Genomic DNA, 14769 nt, shown 5'->3' on the forward strand with positions numbered 1-14769 from the left:
CTGATGCTGCTTAGTGCCTCTTTTAAGTTCAAGATTTTATATTCAATGTTCAAAGTGGATTTAATAAATCCTTTAATTACTCCTTCGAATTTTGTAAACCCTATTTCATATATGGATCTATTTGTTATAATCTTTTTTGTATTAAAACCCTTTAGGTCTATTTTTGTGTTCACTAAAAATTTAATGTTACTGGATTTGTTGAACTCTAATTCGATACCTATTAAATTTCCTAGAGATTTACCAATTTTGATTAGGGTTTGGATATGATTTAATTCAGGAGGAACGTTTTTACATTCAAACCAATTAGGTGCATGACATTTCCTAATGTTTTCATTGCTCCAATTTGGTTCCCAAGCTATTTTTTTACAGAGTATCCTTTATAAAAACAGTATGAATTGGATACTAATTTATTCCTAATCTCTTTGTTTACACAATGAATAGTTAGAAAAGGTTCTGATACTTACCTGTTGCTGACAAATCTTTTCTAATCTTCTTACCAATTTTGAGAGTAGCTTGCCTAGTCCACACCAATATGCAAATACACCTAGCTCTGAGCATTCCAACCATTTATCCTCTATGTACCTATCACTTATGATCTGAATATTAAAATATTGTATATGATTATCTACGGTTCCTCTAGTTGAAGGGTTATCATTGTCCTTGTTTCCAAATGTTCATTTGTTGTTGGGGGGGGAGGGAAGAATGTAGGCTTTCAAATTTTTAATAAGGGTGTGGGGAACCCTAGGATTTGATTCAGAGAAGATATTCTTTTGCTTAGGGCCTAAAGGGATACTATTTGCTTCTGAAACTTTTGCGGATCTTGGCTTACTAAAAACTTTAAAATCTTCATTCTTCAACTTGGGTGCTTTCTGATCATCACTCAGTGGTAGCTTCATTGCATATCTTGTTTTATTGAAGAAAACCTTTTGGTGTTTCACTTTCGCTTCTTCCTCAGAGTTATTTGGTGCTATGTCTATCTTCTTTTGAGGTGTTATTCCCCTCCTGGCCTTTCTTTTTGTCACTCGTTGCCATCCATTTTCATCTTCTTCTAATCTAGCAAGAGCCTGGATTTGTTTGTCTTACATCATCTTGGTAATTTCTTTATCCCTTGCTTCATGAAGTTTGACTAAGGATTTGAATGTTGCCTTCCTCTGTCCATTGCTATCCTCTAGATTTGTAGATAGGATGTCGAATCTATTTCTAGTGGTAACACAAGAAGGCTCTGGATGACAATTTCACCAGGGATTAGGGATGAATGATGATTTTTGTGTGTCTGGTCTTGCCATGTTAGGGCAGATGCCCGTGTTTTGATTTATGTGATCAAAGTTTTTCCAGGAAGAAACGTTTGTGTTGCTTTTTTTGAGAAGTTCACCATTTTTAGAATAGTAGATTTATTGACTTTTCTTTGAAATTTTTTTCCTCTAGTCCCTTGGTTTATATTTCTAATATTTCTATTATGAAATTATTTTAATTACAAATAAACTAGTATATAAATGAGCTTTACGATTCATTTCAACTCATCAAATATTAATATAATAGAAAAACATTTTACATTTACCTCATATGAATCCTAAAGCCTCCAACACTTATAACATCTAGCCATAAACCTTGAATTATCTTATTGTAACTCAAAATTTTACCATTACTTCAAACTAAGATCTTTCCATACATTGTATGTCTTAAACTATATTATTACAATGTATGTCTTAAACCATATTATTTTTATGTCTTAAACTATATTTTTTTTAGTGATAGATCAAGCAAAGGTAAGGAAAAAACTATCATATAAGGTTTATATTTTTGTCAATTATTTGAGCAAAAATGATTTTCTTGTAGTTGTATTGATTGGCGGAATAATTTTTTTGAAATGAAATCATATTATATTATTGAGATTTTCTTGTAGTAGAGTTTTTCTTGTAGTTTTATTGATTTGAGTAGTAGTGTTTTTTAAATGAAAAAAATCATATTATATTACTTAAAATTCTCTTGTAGTTTAATTGATTGTATGGTGTTTTTGAAATGAAGAAATCATTTGATGAGTGTCATGAAAAATCATCATCAAGGTGTGGTTAGTTTTAATTAAAAAGAATCTATGGCATATTATTATTTCATGAAGAAATCATACTATATTACTTGAAGATGTAAGATTTTCTTGTAGTTTTATTGATTTGAGTAGTGTTTTTGAAATGAAGAAATCATATTGTATTACTTAAAAATTTTCTTCTAGTTTTATTGATTGGAGTAGTCATGTTTTTGAAATGAAGAAATCATTTGAGAAGCGTTATGTTCATGCATGAAAAAAAAGGTATGGTTTTAATTTAAAAAAATATCTACGGCATATTATGATTGGAATAATATGACAAGCAACACCATATTTTACTATAGAGCAATATGCATCATTATCTAATGTATACTTATATCAACTAAATATATTCCCCCACATACTTATATAAACTATCAACTAGATATTTCCCCACATTCAATAGAAGTGTAATCCTCCATCTAAATTCTTAGTTATTTAAATTAATTTAAAAAGAGAAAATAGTAGCTAAACTATCAACTAGATATTTCCCCACATTCAATAGAAGTGTAATCCTCCATCTAAATTCTTAGTTATTTAAATTAATTTTAAAAGAGAAAATAGTAGCTAATGTTTTATTTAATATTTGCTCTTCTAAGTTTTGATAAGTTTTGATAAGTTCAAAGCGAGAAAGCCACATTGATTTTTTTTTGAATCCAAATGAGTTAGAGGTCGTCTATGAAGACAAAGACTCCACAAATCTCTAAAATTATATCTAAAGACAAAGCAATGCAGTCAAAACTAAATATTCTTAAATAAATTCAATAATATTAAACTATCATATGATTGATAAATAAAATGAAGTGGCAGCATATAGATATAATAAAGTTGGCTTAATTCAACGACTGCCAACTTTGAAACCGAGAAAGAAAAGCTATAATGAGGCGTTTGTTTTAGAACTCATTCATATCCATAATGACATAATTGAATATTTTATAGCAGTGACTCATTACCTTCCCTACAAGAATAGAACGGATAAAGCAAACAAAGAAACTAAAGCTTCATACCTCAAATATTTATATACAAAATAATTCCTAACAATTTGGATATCATCTTCCATCTCACATAAACTACATATCCTAGAAATTGTAAACTTTTTAAAAATAGTTAAGGTTGACATTTAGGATGTCACTATCATTTGTTCTTTTCTCTTTATTTTGTTCTTAATATCTTTGGAATTGTAAGCTTTCACCTCCTTTATATCTTAGAAATTATACTTTCTAAATATAGTTGAAATTCATGTTTATGATGGCACTATCATTACTATCATTTGTTCTTCTCTCTTTGTTTTGTTCTTAATATCTCTTATTCTTCTTTGTTTTGTTCTTAATATCTTTTAGGAATTATAACTTTTGTACTTCATATCTTGTAGGAAATAATAATCCATCAATTTGTTCCTTAAAAGATCTCTGGATTTTTAGGCTGACACAATAATCTTCTCTAAAATTTAGAGACATTTCAATAATCTATCATTTGATCTTTTGGGCTGATTATTATCATCTGTTCTTCCCCAAACAATATGCATTTTTCAATCATTTGTCTTTTTTCCCCAAAATTCTCTTGAATTATTAAGATGACAGTTAAATATTCTATCAATTGTCCTTCGCCAAAACTATATGAAATTTTAGACAGAAATTGGATTTGATGTTTAGGATGACTCTCAATGATTATCGTTGTGAAAGAGCAATTTGTTTAGAATGACTGGATTTGGTGCTTAGGATGACACTCAAATGATCTAGCATTGTGAAAGCTCATTGGTGGAAGAGCAATTTATTTTAGGATGACACTAGAATTCATGTTTAAGTTGATACTCAATAATCTATCATTGTGAAAGAGCAAATAATTTCCCTAAACTTTCAGAATTTAGTTAAGTTTGATGTTTAATATGAATCTTAGAACAAATGATGGATTTGATGTTTAGGATGATAATGATCTATAATTCTGTCAGAGCAAAATGATGGTCACTGCGTGTGATCCTTGTAAAGGAGACGAGGAAATGATAGATGACTGAATGTGATCCTAAACATATCAATATCAACTAGACTAATAGCTTTTCTAAAATTTCCCTTTCCAATTGATAAAGATGGCTAAGAACTTCGATAGAATTAAGGAATCAAAATTATTCAGTGAAATCACCTATCTCATTCAAATGGGCAATGCAAACTGTCTCCAATTGTTTTTTCTAAAATTTCATTTTCAATTTATAAGATGGCTAAGAACTTCGATAGAATCAAGGAATCAAAATTATTCAGCGAAATCACCTATTCCAGCCAAACGGGTTTTTCTCAACTGGCAGAACCCATAACACCGTGATAAGCACATTATAAGACTTCCAGAAAAAATCCAGATAAACAAGACATAAGTCTCTTATGATATACCTGATAAAAATGCTCAACAACTACTAGACAAAGCCATATTTGCAAAGTGAAATTTACCATATAAAGCCCTCTTTCATGGCCGCTCATGTTAAGAGCTTGTGGAACAATGTGTATGATGTACGTAGAGCATTAGTCTTGGTTATTTGGTAAGTAGTTGCTTACATAATTAAAAGTTAGCACAGATATTTTGCTAGATTAGTCCTATCAATTTACTTATCGCTGTCAATCCCATTTGGGCTTTGGCCATATGATTCTGCTTGTCATCCCTTTGTCCTAATTGCTGTCTATTGTGAAGGAAACATTTTGTTCTTTACAAGTATATTACTGTGATGTTACCTCAGAATCTTTGCAAAATCAGGCTGACTGCCAATGCCTTGTAAATCTGTTAAAGAGAATGATCTCATGGAAAACGAGGTTGGTGGAGCACCAGTACTCTTGAACTTTGCATGGGGAGGCAATGGAGGAAGAGGAGGAAGCCTCAACTCGTTTTCATAGCCTTCCATATTACTCATGGAAACGGCAAGGGCCAATGTGCTTTTGCTAGAACGAATTGCCTTCTTGGATATTCCAGCACTGGTGTTTCCAGTAGGACAAAAACGATTTCTATCCCAGTTATTCCCAGAGACTAACAAATTCCTTCGTCTCTTATTGTAAGGATTATCTGGTTTGGAAAGATCTTTGATGGAAATTGCATCGGACAAACTTGTGAAGGACCTTGATTTCCCTGTGAAGAACTTTGAGATACCTCTTCTGCACGCCATTAAAAGAAAAACTCTCCTTTGTCAAATTTTGGAAAAAAAAAAATATAGAAATAAAATATCATTGGAACAGGTCCCCAAAAACATCAGGTTTGATATCACAAACAGTAAAGCATATGTTTTCATATCACATAAGTGCTGTTAATCCTTATCACTGTCGCCATTGTTTATTTATAATCTTTAAAATTGAAGTTTTACACTAAGCTGCATCAACCAAATCAACCAGTTTCCAACTGTGATATTGTTAGTGTATCAGCGTATCTCCTTAACAGCTGAAATATTTAGTTATGTACTGAACAAAGAAGATGCTAAGCCTTATTATTTTATCAGATAGTGCTACATTAATCTTACTCTTCTACACATGCAGCGCTAATATTTTCTTGACCACAATTAAGTATGAAACTCATTCCATCGGGAAATTATCAAACTACAACTTATCCCGCTTTTAATAATTTCTACAAAGACACCCACTTCATTATTGATTTCACACATAGATCTTAAATACTTAACCATAATAAGACACATCGACAAGGGCTATCACACTTTTAAAACGTTTTGCGAACAAAACCATAACACTTGTCACAGAAACAAGATTACGCACTCTCAAAATGAAGGCACTCAATCCTCAGAAAAGATTAGGTCACGCTCTGTACATCAATGTCACTTGCTTACATGTTCAAAAATAATTCCTCTTGTGAGATTTTCATGAACATTTGGGTAAAATCTTGATGGTTTTAATTTGTGACAAATGGGTCTTGCCACCCTTACTGGAGTGTTATTGTTGAGTGTTACAGTAGTGGGTTGTTATTGTTGAGTGCTGTAGCAGTCTTCATTTGGAGATAAAGTCCGTTTAAATAAAATCTTGAGCATATGTGGTTAATTTTTGGCATTGTGGTTATTGCCACAAAGGAACGAGGATCAAACACCTACTGGAGTGTCAGTGTGGATTGTACATCCCCTCATGGAGTGTTATTATAGTCATTCCAGTATCAGATGTCTACAGTTTATCTTCCATAGATCCATCGAATCAGTGTGGATCCATACCCCAAGAATAAAATTTACTAGCATGTAACAGGCGATATAAGTGCATAAAAACTGTAAAGAGGCAAGCATTTGTGAAATGAGAAATCCAATAGATAGGGATGTGTATGCCAATATTTTAGATGCAATGTAATCTTAATAGAAAGGGAACCAGACCTGATGCCCTGAACAAACAATCATGACTTGAAGGAGAGATACTGGACCTTAGTATCAAAGCACCGAAACGCTCAAATCCAAGGCCCTAAATTGGAGTAGTGTTTACCCACGGAAAATAACAATTGAGTCATTGACCCAACTGGGTACCAAATACAAAATTTCAGGAAATCCAGAGAATTAAGCTCTAGCAATATATCAATCTAATCCCCACTTTCGCGAAACAAGGCACTCACGTGCTCTTAAGTTTTGAGAAAAAAAAAGTGAAAATTATGAGGTGCTTGGACCTTAGTTTCAAAACCCTAAATTGAAGTACTTTCTAGGCCACGGAAAATAACAATTGATCCAACTGGATGCTAACTACATAATTGCAGGGAATCCGAAGAATTAAGCTCTTTTTTGTATATCAATCTCATACCCACTTCCCGAAACCAGTAACCCACCTGGAAGCACCCACCTGATCCTAAGTTCCGAAAAAAATGAAAATAAGGAGGGTTTACCCAAAAAAACAGAGGAAATTAAAACACCCACTTAATTTCCTGCACTGAGTTTGTTTCCTAGACGGTAGGGATACCATTTAATCCCCTGTTCTGTGAAGAACAAAATGTGAAACACAAAAACTAAGAAAATAAAAAAGACATTGTCTCAGACAAAGAAAGCACGCAAAACTTACAAAAAGAAAACAAGAAAACAATAAAATTGTCTCAGGCAAAGGAAGAATGCAAAACTTACTTTATAGGCAATGAATTCTGCAGTAAGCCGAGAGTATCAAGTGGACCCTTAAAGGAGCTTTGAACCTCCATATCTGCTGAGCCTTCCTCATCACAGCAGGTGGTCAATGTAGAAGGGTTCCCACTGCTGCTGTTCTCTCCTATTGAAGAGAGAGAAGAAGAAGACAAACACTTGTTCTCCTCCACATTGTCGTCTTCTTTCACCAAAAGCTCATTATCATTATTAGGGGTTGCAGTGGGATCTATGCAAATAGAAATACAAGACGAAATCCCTCCTATCATGGTGCCCTAATTCCTGCTTAACAACAATGAACATATCCAACTACAAAAACAACAATGCAGGATATATCCACGACATAATTAAGCAGAAGCACACCATATATGTAAAGTAAAAACGAAGAAAAATCATTTCACACAGAACCACTCGTAGCTCTCTGTAAACTGGATGGATTTAGACAAAATCGGAATCAATTTAAATCTTCCAATGCCCACATTGTATCTCTCCGAATTGCAGATCTTAAGCAGGGCCGGGAGAGAAAATAAAAACATGAAAATGGGAAATATAGAGGAGGGGTATAAAATTGAACGCGTGGACTTTTCTTACCGAGTACGTGTGCTTCCTTCTTGCAGTGCCCATTTGCCTAATAAATCTTATGACTCGCAAGAGAATAGTTCCCGGCAGATTTGCCATCATGTTCCGGCGAGAAAGCAAACTTCCCGTCCACGTTATGTCGCTGACAAGTGTACTCCTTATCCATAGTGGGGGACTTCTGCAGAAATGATGTTTATTTTTATATGTTTATTGATTAAAAAGAACTATTTATCATCTTTCACGAGTTGAATGTTTATCCAAAACCTAGAGTTGTTGGGAGGATATGCATGGGAGCAATCACATCAATATGTTATCCCTTCCTATAGGGACAATATTTCTATTCGACTGATTATTTAATTATATATTATAGATTTGAATTTGGTATGCATTGCTCTACTTTATTTCTCGTGGACGTTAAAATTTTATCTATCTATCTATCCCTTTCTATAAGGACAATATTTCTATTCGACTGATTATTTAATTGTATATTATAGATTTGAATTTGGTTTGCATTGCTCTACTTTATCCCTTCCTATGGGGACAATATTTATATTCGACCATAGTATAGATTTGAATTTGGTATGCATTTCTCTACTCTAGATCATTACAACAAGAGCATGATATTTTTAATTTAAAAGGGCCTTGTCAACAAATCTTCACATGTAAACGGGTATGACACATACATCAGGTTAGTTTCTAAGGAAGGGATAAGGAGGTTATATATATATATATAGTGGAGAGCAAAAATTCTTATTGTATATTTATTCATACATCCTTCGACACGCAAGTTAGCCCATTCATTGACAAGTGGTTGGTATTGTCAGAGCATTTATTGTTCTTCTTTGTGATATCTCTCCTCAATGGGAGACTCGATGCTAGGAACGACCCATTCGATAGTGGTCACTGCAAGAAGAAACCAATCTCTACCCTCGTCAATGGAATATTTTGCATCGCGCTTGTTCAAGCAAGTAGTTTGCAGCGATCATGGTGTCACAGTAGGAACCTAGTTCATCCAAAGTTGCAAAAACGAAGAAATTGAACAATCTAAGAGGCAAAATAGATGTAAGGACCTACCTTCTTTGTGTTTGTTATCAAACCTAATGCTATGATGGCTAAAGCTATTGAGAATGAAAATGGTAGACTTAAATATTATATTGAATTTTTAGCTACTCAACAAATAGCTAAGTTGTCATCTAGGGCTTTTATGAACAAATGGCTTCATAATATTTGGGGAAAGAAATTTTAAAAGAAAAGTTTCATTTTTCTTATTTCCTCATGCTTCAAAAAGGTCTTTTACTAGTGTTTTTTGTTAGCTGTACTCACCAAAGCGAATTTGTGAAGAGGCAATTTTGGAAGATTGGCTCTTTTTACTTTTTTAGCCAATCTTTGGTCTTCTTGAGTCATCCAAGAAGAGATATGGGCCCTTTCATGCCTTGGGTGGTTAACCATTGGGAACCTACCATCGTTTCTTTGGAATCTTCTCCCCGAAGGAACCTATTGTAAGAGTTCTTTGAATTGATGTATCTAATGCTTTGATTCCCAACATTGAGGCTAGGGTTTTGAATTCAATTAATCCAGGTCTAGATTAACCTAATGAAATCTTGTTTGACTTGGAAGACCACCTTATTTATTGTCCTCTTACCTTCTTAAGAGATCTAAATGCTTGTTTTCTGTGTAGAAAAGAGGGCCACTTGTGAAACTCGTGCACTTGGTTAAAGGAGAAAGTACCCTCAAAACCCATCCCTAATCGCATTCCAAAGACCCGACTCCAAGTACAATAATCTACTCCCAAATCCAAGAATAATATCTCACTTTCAAAGTAGCTTAACCCTTCAACCCCTAGCCTTTTATAAGATTTGTATCTCACTTGACACTTTCGAGGAAAATATTTACAAATATGGTGATCTTGCCTTAAAGGCCAGTGTTTATCTTAGCACCCTCAGAGATCTTCCTCAACCGCATACTCTAGACTTTGGTCTAACTAGTCCCATAAAAAAACCAATTGTAGAACCAATAATGTGCAACAACTAGCCTTTGAGAAAATTAGAAGAACCCCAAATAGAAATGGCTCTAATCCCTTCTCTCAACCTAATCTATTCAAGTCATCTATGTTGTCTTTTGACAACCCCCTCTTTAAACCTAACCCTCCATCTGTGATTCAAGGAAAAAGTGAGTTGATAGACTCTATAACCTTGAATGTTTAGTAGGCGATGCACTCCTTGGAGGAGGAGACTATTGTTGTGCAAGATTGTGATGAGAATGTTGGTTTCATTGATGGATTAAGTGTCATCAAGAAAGTTTATGATATTGAAGATAAAATAAGCAATTTCACCTTGGTTGTTATCCCAGCTCCCCCTCCCTTGCCCCCACCTCCAAGTGTGTGACAATACCTACCCAAGATTTAGGACTTTGAGTCCCCAAGATCCATCTCAACTAGGGAGAAAAGATTGGGGAGTGATTCTAAAGGAGACACTAGTTTGGAGGAGGATTATAAAAAGAGAATGGGTGATGTATCCAATTCCCTGCCTGTAGAGGTCAAAGATGAGCCTAAGATGTTTGTCTTCAATGTCAAGAAGCATAATAGGAAGAGAAGGCTTGAAAATAAAATAGTTGAAGAGGTGATCTATAAGAGGGATGGAGAGATTGTGATCACGAGAAAGAGGACAAGCCTCCTTCTCAGGCTAAAAACTCAAAACCACCCAAAACCCCTAGGAAGAGACTGTCCAATTGCTTCAAGGGTTTCAAGACCCCATGGAAACTGAAGTATAGTGTTATTGAAGGATATCAAATGTGCACCATGGAACTTTAAGGGATTGGAAAATTCTGACAAAAAGTATGTAGTCAAGAGGTTTCTAAGAATTTTGAAGGGTATTGATATTCCTATGCTTCAAAAAGTGAAAGCAATTGGGTTCAATCTAGATATTGCACTCAAATGTATTTGAAATGATGCAACCACTTTTCTACCATACATCCCAAAGGGAGACGAGGAACCTCTATCCTAATAGTCCCTAGTTGGAGTGAATTTTTGATTGGTTGGGGGTTTTTATTGTACAACAAAGCAATATGGGTCTCCCTATCCTTTAATAACTTAGAAATTGGTCTCTTCTTTGTTTATGCTTCTAATGATGTCAATGAGATAATTGACCTATGTAAATGGATTAGTGAGTTAAAGGGCATTCCTTGGATAGTCGTAGGGGACTTTAATATGATTGAAAGGATGGAGGGATCAAATTTGAATGGAAAAATGATGAGAGGTTATTCTGGATTAAAATGTTAAATAAGCTTGAACCATTTGATCCACTTGCTAGAGGTAGGTTTGATTAGAAGGGGATCTAGCACTTGGCAGATTTTACCTAAACAAGGGGAAACACTAGGTTGCAAAAAAAGATAGTAAATGTTTAAGTGTTAGGGTTGTCCCCTTCTCCCTGTCTGATCACCATCCCTTTGTGACTTATATCTTTCATATTGGAAAACCACCACAAATTGATAGGAAGAGAGATGGACATTACCTTGATACCTTCCTCCTAAAAGATGATGATATTAAGGCTACAATCTCATTAGTGAAATGGTTCAATTCCCATATTGTCAAACATGATAGTTCTAGTGATCAATGGAATTAGAATATTGCTTCATAGAGAACCTTATATCAAACTAGGAGGAGGAAATTGGCCAAGGATGTTAGACAAGAACATTCCAACCTCCACAACATATTGTGTGAGGCTGAATTGGAGCTACATAAGAATCCTTCCAATGTGAATGATGTGGAAGCTCTAGCCCATTCTGAAGACTCCATTAGAAAGTTGTAGAACAAGAAAATTCATAGTGCTAAAACCAGAGAAAGATTAAATTGGATTAGATTAGGAGATAGAGTCTCAAAGTTTTTCTTCAATGTGTTAAAAGGAAAATAGTCTAGAGATAGAATTGGTTGTGTACGTGAGGAGGGTGTTATGATTAATTCTCAAAAAGATGTCTTACAAGCCTTTGCCTCATACTATGAAAAAAATTTATCCTTGAAAGATGTTGATCAGACCATCAAATTTTATAGAGAGAAAATTAGAAGAATTGTACCTAAGAGGGTTTCCAATGAGGAAGCTACAATTCTTGGTAACCCAATCTTTTTGGAGAGAATCAATAAGGTCGTTCAGAGAATGAGAAATGATAAGATTCCTAGACTTGATGTTCTATTGGTAAAGTTTTACAAAAAGAATACTTCTTGGGTTGTTTATGAATCGGTGAAGGTGTATTAGGAAGAAATTGGTTGCAGGATCCCTTGGCTCACATATTAATATAGGACTTATCAAAATCATTCCTAAAGAAGAGGACAAAATACTAATAAAAAGTTAGAGATCCATAACTCTGTTGAATGTTTCCTACAAGATCCTAGCTAAAGTCCTAGCCATGAGGATGAAGAATATCTTACCACAAATCATCATTTCATCCCAAACAAGATTTGTGAATTATAGGTAGACTCTTGATAACCTCATTACATGTTGGGAAATTATGGGCTAGGATAGAACTACCAAACAATGGGCATTTATCATGTTGATAGATTATAAAAAGGCCTGTAATAGAATTGAATAGAAATTCACATGATGCTAGAATTCTTGGGTTTTCCTAGTACATTTAATAAAATGGTCTCTACTTTGATGAATGAAGCATCTATGGTAGTAGAAATCAATGGGAATAGGTCCAAAAAGTTTATTCTCTCAAGATCTATTAGGTAAGGATGTCTACTTGCCCCTACACTTTTTGTTATTGCAGCTAACTTGCTATTCTATCTATTAAGAGATGAATGTCTATCTCCTAGAGTCAGAGGAGCCATACTCCTAAATCATGATGAAATCTCAAACATTCATTTTTTGGATGATACTACAATAATCATCCAAATGAAGGAAACTAACATGAGAAGCCTCGTGGATACACTTGACCTATTTTGTGCAACTTCAGGAAGTAAAGTCTCTTTGTTTAAATCAATCCTCCTTTGTTTGGATAAAGCCCTTCCTTCTCGGTGTGATAGGTTTCAATTGGCTTGGGGAGGGCCTAATTATCTGGTAAGGTACTTACAGATACCACTATCTATTTTCCCTAATCTTAAAGACATGTGGGAGTGGGTTAAGGACAAAATTGAGAAGAAGTCGCACAAGTGGAATAATTGATTCCTTACCATTGCAGGAAGAATCCAAGTATGTCAAAAGATACTATCAACTTACATTGTATCTATTCTTCTACCTAGTTATTCAATGTTGGAAAAATTAACTATATCTCGAAAATGTAAGAGGTATCCTATGGTCAACTGGCAAGGGAGATAAGAGGAGTTATGTAGTTAGTGGGGAATGGTGTACTAGAAGAAAAGAGTTGGGTGGTCTAGGGTTAAAAGATCTAGGGATTCGAGGAGTAGAACACAAAATAAAGTGGATTGTTAAGGCATCTGAGGGGAATGAATCATGAAAGATCCTGGTCAAGAACAATATCAGTAGAGTCACCCTGTCTCATGCTGAGCTTTGGAAAATCTTCATTTGAATGATTTGTGTGAAGAAAAAACTGATATAAAGGTGGAAGGTTCCAATATCTTCAAAGCTATTTGGAAGAGTTGGATTTTGGTGAGAAATTAATCTCATAAAACAAATTGTTTGATCAATAATACAATTTGTGGAGATAGATTTGTACGGTGGAGTCTATGTTGTGGAAGTAAGCCTCTTGCATTACTACACGAGTGTTCAACAAAAAATTGGGCATCCAAAGGGATTGATTATTTACAAGATATCATAGTGGATGGTAATCTAATTAGTAGGAAATCCATTATGGATAGGTATGGGATTGCTCAATCTCAATGGAGAGCATGCTCTATTTTGCAAGCCTCCTCCAACTATATTGATCTCCCTAAAAGTTGGAGTCCTTGCTTAGACAAACTTGCCTCTTATAAGTGACCAGATGATACACCTCTTCCCTTGGTCAAATCCAACTACATGTATAACCTCCTCACTCACCAATTTGACATTCTTGACCATCTTAATGTTAAGTGGAATCTTAACCTTGATCACACCACATGGAGTAAAATCTTCATAGCCTTTGGAATAGGCCCCTTGAACCCAAAGTTACATGCTTCATGTGATGGCTCCTTTTGCATTTATTACCATTTAGGAAGCCTAATGGGTAACCCAATAATATATGTTCTATTTGTGAAAATTGTGAGTCAGTGTTCCATGTTTTCTTTGATTTTTTCTTTCCTAAAGAGATTTGAAACCATTTTGGACTTTCAGATAATGAAAAGTTTAATATGATTCATGTGATACCTGCAATATCTTGAGTAACAATAAATGCAATAATTTATTTTAGTCTATACTTTTCATTGTTATACTTTGGCATGTATGGAAACTTAGGAATGATGACTTATTTAGTGGGAAGGTTAGGTACCTTACTAAGTCTATGCGGAGACTCATTTGTTTTAACATTGCTTTGTAGGTCACTTCCATCTTGAAGATCAAGGAATACCATGTAAGGCGAGTTTATGCACTTGCTAAATGAAGCGAGATGCTTATGTTTATACCACCATCAAACCACAAGCATCCAGAGATGAGTTTAATATCATGGTTAGAGAATTCCTGAATCTAACTAGAGAAAGTAAGAGAAAATAGAAATAGAGTGAGAAACCCTCATTTGCACCATTAGCTTCTAGGGAACATATCTATCTACATGTCTCATTCTCTTTCAGTCCCCTCCTACTAATAGTAACATAGCTAACCATGGAATTGCTATCAAAGACACTTCATCTTAACCAGTTGATTTAGTTCTTGTAAGGAGATCTAAAATTTTCCTATTCATAGAGGGCCCATATGCTAGAATTTTTAATGTTCCAATAGTGGGAAAGCCCCCCACCACCAATAAGGGGTTGTATTTCTTATTTTAAGGTTTAAATTACATATAATTTATTATGTAACCTGATTAACACTCTATATTTATAGAGTGCTCATGTCATGGAGATTATTGGTTTTGTGAACTCTTTGATTTAAATTTTGATATGTGTTTACTCATTGTA

General features: G+C 34.4%; 1 protein-coding gene across 1 annotated transcript; it reads right to left on the minus strand.

Moving 5' to 3' along the window:
* Nucleotides 1-4496: 4496 nt before the first annotated feature.
* On the minus strand, nucleotides 4497-7923 carry LOC149575430 (uncharacterized). The gene is made up of 2 exons (XM_089815172.1): nucleotides 7143-7923; nucleotides 4497-5208 (listed from the first exon to the last, which is right to left on the minus strand). Exons 1-2 carry the CDS (start codon nucleotides 7421-7423, stop codon nucleotides 4791-4793), a joined length of 699 nt encoding a protein of 232 aa, XP_089671298.1. The 5' UTR covers nucleotides 7424-7923; the 3' UTR covers nucleotides 4497-4790.
* Between the last annotated feature and the right edge of the window lie 6846 nt (nucleotides 7924-14769).

Source organism: Cupressus sempervirens, chromosome 2 (assembly GCF_028749045.1).
Source record: "Cupressus sempervirens isolate cs-2001-9-10 chromosome 2, ASM2874904v1, whole genome shotgun sequence".
In the NCBI taxonomy this organism is placed as follows: Eukaryota; Viridiplantae; Streptophyta; class Pinopsida; order Cupressales; family Cupressaceae; genus Cupressus; species Cupressus sempervirens.